Source organism: Oryzias melastigma, linkage group LG7 (genome assembly GCF_002922805.2).
Source record: "Oryzias melastigma strain HK-1 linkage group LG7, ASM292280v2, whole genome shotgun sequence".
NCBI lineage: Eukaryota > Metazoa > Chordata > Actinopteri > Beloniformes > Adrianichthyidae > Oryzias > Oryzias melastigma.
The window spans coordinates 30,940,635-30,947,623 of record NC_050518.1 but is presented as its reverse complement, the minus strand read 5'-3'; the positions used below and the strand labels follow the sequence as shown (position 1 = coordinate 30,947,623).

At 47.8% G+C, this 6,989-nt stretch overlaps 1 protein-coding gene across 1 annotated transcript in view; it reads right to left on the bottom strand.

Annotated features, from left to right (window-relative positions):
- Nucleotides 1-53: 53 nt before the first annotated feature.
- Nucleotides 54-6,989, bottom strand: part of LOC112150788 (centrosomal protein of 104 kDa-like) — a 15,254-nt gene continuing 8,318 nt past the window's right edge. The window contains exons 7-12 of the mRNA XM_036212641.1: nt 6,306-6,474; nt 3,637-3,808; nt 3,377-3,564; nt 2,323-2,505; nt 742-909; nt 54-497 (exon numbers count right to left, since the gene is read on the bottom strand). Of these exons, the coding sequence (XP_036068534.1) occupies nt 237-497; nt 742-909; nt 2,323-2,505; nt 3,377-3,564; nt 3,637-3,808; nt 6,306-6,474 (1,141 nt within the window). The 3' untranslated portion in view covers nt 54-236. The remainder of the gene's footprint in view (nt 498-741; nt 910-2,322; nt 2,506-3,376; nt 3,565-3,636; nt 3,809-6,305; nt 6,475-6,989) is intronic.

Sequence of the window (6,989 nt, the reverse complement as noted above, 5' to 3'; positions counted from 1 at the left end):
TTTTAATGCACACCCAGCAGCCAATCAGAATCGAGTATTCACCCAGACCATGGTATAACACTTTTTAATCCACACTCAGCAGCCAATCAGAATCGAGTATTCACCCGGACCATGGTATAACAGAAAATAGAAAACATTAGTGGTGCAGATTTTTTTTTCACCATGATGCGCTGAGCTGGCGGTCCCTTTGGATTGCCGCCCCATGCAGCCGCCTGTACTGCTTGTTCCTAAAACCGCTACTGCTTCCTACTGAACTTCAGAGGTTTTATACACTTAAAGACTCTAGAGACCATGTTGGAGTGAAAACAGTGAGGGAACATCACCTGTATGAAGGCGATGGCTGCAGCACGGGGACGGCCTGCGGCATCTCCGGTCCTCTGGAGCAGGTGAGGAAACGTCTGCTGTAAGCAGTGGGCTGCCTCCGCCCGGCCCAGTCCCACATCTGGGATTATATAGATCAGGATTAACCGCAGCAGCTTCAGTGAGGCGTAGAAGACCTACAGGGGGGCACGGCAGTTAAAACATTCTGATCTTTCAAACAGGATCCCGTTTCAACATGCAAGCTCCACACATGAACCACACAGAAAGTATCCGGCTGGGATTCAAACTAGAGGCTGCTCGGTTTTAACCACTCCACCACCATGCTGTGCTGGATGCTGCAGCACTGATGATGTTTTAGCTTCAAACACCAAGGAGGGGTTCAGAAGAACCGGTCACATGGATCCACCCACACACTCTCACCAAGGTGACTTTATCCAGCAGGGCTCTCCTCGTCAGCAGGCCTGCAGCTCTGATCATGTTTCTCAGCTCCTCCTTGGAGGAGGTGGAGGTCGCCTCCAGCAGCTTGTTGTGAACAGCTAGCAGAGCTTGTTCCCGCTGATACCAGGTTCTGGAAAAGGCTTCTGCCACCTGCAGGTTAGACAGCTAATAAAACCAACATGTATGAACATCACTGCGCTGCAGGTCGGTCCAGTCACAGGTCCAGTCTCATACAGTAGGAGCTCCTGCCCTACAAAGGATAGTCCAGTTCTCGACTGTAAACCAGGTTTGGTTCATTCAGGTGTTTATGTGACCCAACAGAACATTTCACTGACAGGTCCAAAGTGTTCAAGACCCCGCTCTAAAACCAAAACAGGACTTCAGGTGACTGCCTCATCACAGCTCCAAATGAGCTAAAAGCTACAGAATCATCAACAACCTTCATTTAACTCAATCCCAGATGTCTTCATAGCTTAACAGGAGAAGATGAACAGGAAAGTCAGTGGAGTAAAACTGTTAAAAAATGGTGCTCTCCCCCTTTGTACATTCCATCTTTATTCACATTAGGAAACCATAAACTCTCACCTGAGCACAGGTGTCAGCTCACCTTACCACTAATAGTATGTGTGACAGAATGAAAGGCTTTATTTGTGTGAGTTGTATGATTAAGTGTGTGAGCTGCAGTTATACTGTGTACATTCTGACCAGTTTAAATGTGGAGACTATCTCAACCAACAGGTGTGTGTGTAACTACAGAGTGTGTGTGTAGACAGGCCCCGCCCATTCTAGTTTACTATTTAGACCTGGATGTTTTATGATGTTGTCTCCTTGTGTTGCCATCTTCTTTTTCTCTAGAGGTGGGGCCAGCAGGCTCCTCCTACTTAATGGATTGGATTTATCTGCGCTTTTCCAGACGCTCAAAGCGCCTACATTGTATATCCATTATTCATTCACACCTCATTCATACTTGGTGATGGTGAACTACTACTGTAGCCACAGCTGCCCTGGGGCAGGCTGACAGGGGCGTGGCTGCCAGTACGCGCCTACGGCCCCTCTGACCATCACCGGAACATTCATACACATCCACACACCAGTGGAGCCACACTGGAGGCAAGTAGGGTTAAGTGTCTTGCCCAAGGACACAACGACACTTGGCTGGCGGGAGCCGGAATTGAGCTGCCTATCCTTCGATCATTGGCCGACCCGCTCTACCGCCTGAGCCACTGCCGCCCTACTTTCACTTGGCAAGTTTATAACTTGAATTACAGAAAAAATAATATAATTAAAAAAGCTAGAATTATCAAGATGTTAAAAAGGTATCAGATCAAGAACCTTTATTCTGACCAATAGGATGACTGAGTAATAGCTGTCTGGTTCTTTATAGGAGTCTATGGGATTTTGCCAGTACTTCCTGTTGGGATTGCCACTGGGGAGGAGTCACTCAGTCCAGTTCTCTATATACAGTCAGAAGGTAAGAGTCACCTGTGCATCAGGATGAGTGGAACTTTCAGATGCAGGACTCACAAATGAGCAGACGGAGCAAACCAAAGATGGCTTTCTCACCGGGCTTTCTCCATAGATGTCGGCTGCAGGGCCGGCCTCTCTCAGCGCTCTCTCAGACAGGAGCTGCACGCTCCTCCCTGAGCTGGCTGGAGTCCTCTCAGCATGAGGTCCAGAGCTTTGGAGGTTCTCTGCTGCCCAGTCTTTCCTCTGAAGGGTCGGCAGTGGCCTTTCCTCATTGAGTACCTGCCACAGCGCCAAAGAAATGACAACAACTTCTGTGGAGTACATTTGTAAAGTAAATACTTTAGCATTTTCTTAAATTTTATTTTACTTTTACAAAAGTCATTGAGTTTTTCTTGCTCTGCATTCAATTAAACTATTCCACTCTCCAATGGATAAACTGATCTGACCTGACAGTCCACAACAGCTGTTTGACCTGCTCTGAGTAACCACCGTTTACATGGTCTGCTTTGGCGAGCACGGTCTGCTTTGGCGAGCACGGTCTGCTTTGGCGAGCACGGTCTGCTCTGGCGAGCACGGTCTGCTGCGGCGAACACGGTCTGGTTTGGTGAGCACGGTCTGCTGTGGCGAGCACGGTCTGCTTTGGCGAGCACGGTCTGCTCTGGCGAGCACGGTCTGCTGCGGCGAACACTGTCTGGTTTGGTGAGCACGGTCTGCTGTGGCGAGCATGGTCTGCTTTGGCGAGCACGGTCTGCTCTGGCGAGCACGGTCTGCTGCGGCAAACACGGTCTGGTTTGGCGAGCACGGTCTGGTTTGGCGAGCACGGTCTGCTGCGGCTCATGCAGCAGACCAGAGCCCCGCCTGAGGACAGCCTGGCAGGCTCTCAAGTTAGCCAACTGTTGCACACTTTTAATTAAATAGTGAAATCCAAACCGGTAACAGGGCCGGTGTTTGTAGGTGAGGAGTAAAGCATAAAAGCTCCTGCTGCTCTGACCCCCCTGCTGCTCTGATGCCCCTTTGAGCTCCAGCACTTGCTCCAAAGGTGATTCAGGAGACGATGCTCCTCATGGATCACCGGCTCACCCATGAGTAGCAGAACAACCAACTCTACTGTGGGGGCAGGTGAAAAGATCCGTTGGAGGCAGATTCTTACATCAGTCCTGGGGGCGCCGGCGGTGGAGGGAGGAGCATCAGCTGGTCTGTGACGGTCGTCCGATGGCTCCTTCTCTTCATCGTCTCCTGCTTCGTTCCTGAAGGCATCTGCAGACACATCAGGCTCGGGGGCTCCATGATGACCTGGAGACCTCAGAGGAGGGGGGGGACGAGCGTTGCCACAGCGATCTGAAATCAGAGGAAATATATTTTAAGACAATGCACATCAATAAAGTGAGTGAGGAGAAGAGCTGAAGCAGCGTTCATCCTGCTGCACCGTGGACATGTCGAGCAGGCCGTGCACTTCCAGCTGCTGGTAGATGTTCCTCCTGAGCTCCATCATCACTTCTTTCTTCTTCTTGGCCAAGTCGTAGTCTTCTTTCTCTATGGCACATCTCTTCTCCATGTCATATCGGGCTAAACGCTCTCCCACCTGGAGGAAACAGGACAGGGGGGTCCGGTGAACCAGAGAGGCTTTGCTGTACGTCTACAAAGATCTGATTCTGAATGAGAGTCTGTGCTTGAAGGACTGCACTAGAAAAAAGTTCTTTTCAGAACAAGTTTCAGAATAGAGAAAAAGAGATGTTTTTTTCTTAGCTATAAGTGAAAAACTGCCAATGGAACTGGTTGCATTTATGAGACGGAAATCTTTTATTTTGAAAATTGACCGGATTCTCTTGATTAGCTTGAGCGCTAAAAGTAGTCTGACAGTGTGTAACTATTGATGTGAATAACAAGTTCTTATTAAACGGTCTATGCGTGTAACACGAGAAAAGTTGCATGTGGAACCTTGCTTAGCAAATAGAAAAGAACAGATGGAGGAACAGGTGATTCTCACACACCGTACCTGTCTGCATATGTGACCGTCACGAACAAATCTAATCTTTAGAACGGTCATAGAAATGATCAAACAAGATCATCCATTCAGATGAACACTTTAGAGAAGCAATGAACAAATTCATGCAAATACTTCCATAGAAAAAGAGGAGAGTTGCGCGGCGCGTGCAGGGAGGGGCGATCAGTTGTACTCATGAGTTTGAGTTCTTCTGTTTTGTAAAAAAATGTTTTGTGTTAAAATGTTTCACTTGAAGGTTTTGCATGAAGCTTCAAAGGATTCTGATTTTTTTCCTATTGAGCATCAATAATTGATTTGTTGGTTATATTTTGTTCATGTATTTAAGATTTTTAAATGAGATGATCTTATAATAGTAAAATTAACTAGTTTTTAACCACTCTTGACATGACAGCCCACCCCAGGCTGTGGTAAATCCTCATGGGTTGACCGGTCCGCCCCCACAAAAAGGTTGGGGACCACTGGTTTAGTAAACAAAGTCCAACAAAAATGCAGCAGAAACTTTCAGTGCATCAGTCAACCAAACTACAGTAGTCAACCCTGACAGAAGGAGCAGCACACAGACTTCATTTATAAGTAAAAGCAAGTCAATATGAACTAATTTTGCTGATTTTCTATCTATGCTACACTTTGTAAACAGACAAACAATGTTAAATGATATTTTAACAACACACTTTAACTGTTGTCAATCAAATGGTGAATCAGCTGCTCTGTAGAATTCATATGTTTGTAAATCTGTCTGATGACATCAGTGCCTCACCAGCCATGAACCTCACCCCACACGTCACTGGCCTAACAAAAACAACTAGAACCCTAACTAGCGAACTAACCCATCTTACAAACATTAGGAGCATGCCATCTGCCAGCAGAACCCAGCTGGTGTTTAGGGAGGAAATGAGTCACTCTCTGCTCTGACCATCACAATGAAAGTTCTGACAGGACTTCCCATCTAAAATGACAGATTGTGCTCTCTTTTGGGGTCCAGATGACCCCACTCTTATATTGATGTGCGATCCCTTCCATAAAAAATCCTTGAAAAAAAAAAACAGTTCGGTGCACTGTCTTGTGGGGTCCAGATGATCCCACTTTTTATTTGAAGATGGCTAGGACAGAACAAGGGTAAATCAAGATTCCCAAATATTCCCGTCAGAAAGCTGTTGGTGTTTTTGTGCCTGTGCTGGCGGTCACTAAGGCCTGCAGACGTACAGGCAGCGACTGCAGCTGCTGGCCTCGTTAAGAATTCATGGTTTACTTGGCAACAAAGTCCACAAAGGTCTGCAACAGGAATTTAAACAAGTTCACCAGCTACTGTTACAAACACCGGTGACATTACACAACGAGAGTCTGGAGAAAATCCCTACAAGCCCCGCTGGAGGAAAACAACCAGAGCTGCTGTTCTCTTAATGCCTGAAACATCAAACAGAAAAAACAGATACTGAAAACCAGCCGAGAGGCGTTTCACAGCTGATCTGTCTGTTTTTACACTGAATGGGCAAAAATGTCCTCACAAGAGCTGGGGGGTGGGCTCTCTAGTCTTTAGACGGGTTTTAAAAATGGGCAGCGACAGTGCTTCTCTGATGAACAATGGCAAAGAATTCCAGAGCCTGGGGTCAGCAACCGCAAAGGCCCTGTCCCCTCTGAGCTTACGCCAGGACCTCGGTGTTTCCAGAAGGAGATGGTCAGCTGATCTGAGGCACCGGTCAGGCGAATAAGGAGAAAGCACTGATGAACACTTCATGGCTGCCTAAATGTGTAACAAGTGATGTTGTGTACAAATACTTCTTGTTTGTTATAATGATAGTTAAGCTGTGTTTACTTTCTCTGACTGTGCACTGGTCACTGAGAACATTCCTAGTGAGTGAAGGTTACAACTACCAACAATGGCATATAAAGGTTTGGATTCTGACAAAATAAAATCCAGTCAGGACATGAAGCACCACAGGGTTTTGAACTGGCTGTCAGGCTTGGATGGTTCTTCTCAAACCTTCAGGAGAAGCAGCAAGTCCTGCTGGACCTTCAGTACCTGCTGGACCTTCAGTACCTGCTGGACCTTCAGTACCTGCTGGACCTCCAGTACCTGCTGCAGGTCAGCGATGGCCTGCTTGAGCATCTTGGCCTGCTCAAAGTCCTCCTGGTGGACCACGTCCTGCTTCTTCTGGTCCAGGATTTGGATGATGTAGGCAACTTCAGGGTCCTGGTACATGTCAAAGGCCAAGTCGTCCAGGGGGGACATGGGCTCACACACGCTGGACAAGAGAGAGCATTGAGAGAACAGAACTCGTACAGACGCTTCAAAGCTGCTCTGCTGTCAATGGCAGAAACGCTTAAAGCGCTTTTCTACATTCATGAAGGCCAAAGCGTTTCAACGCATGGGTGGGTGGGGCGGGGAGGGGAGCGAACCTGCGATCTTTCAGAGGTTGACCGCTCTACCATCTTAACCTGTGATACTACTGAGCGTGAGGCCCCTAAACGTCTCCACTTGACCAATGGACCAGGGGTGGCTGCGGTGCAGGGGTAGGGTGGTCGAACTCTGACCAGGAGATCGCAGGTTTGATTCCCGCCTTGCCCAGGAAGTCTTGTTGAAGTGTCGTTGGATAAGACACTGAACCCACTGTGCCTCTGGTGGTTACAGTGTTTGGAGGCGGAGTGATCAATGTGTGAATGTGTGAATGGAACAGTGACTGTAAAGTGTTTTGGGTCAGACAGTGGACCACATGACGGACTGCAGGATGGACCACAGGATGGACCACATGACGGACTG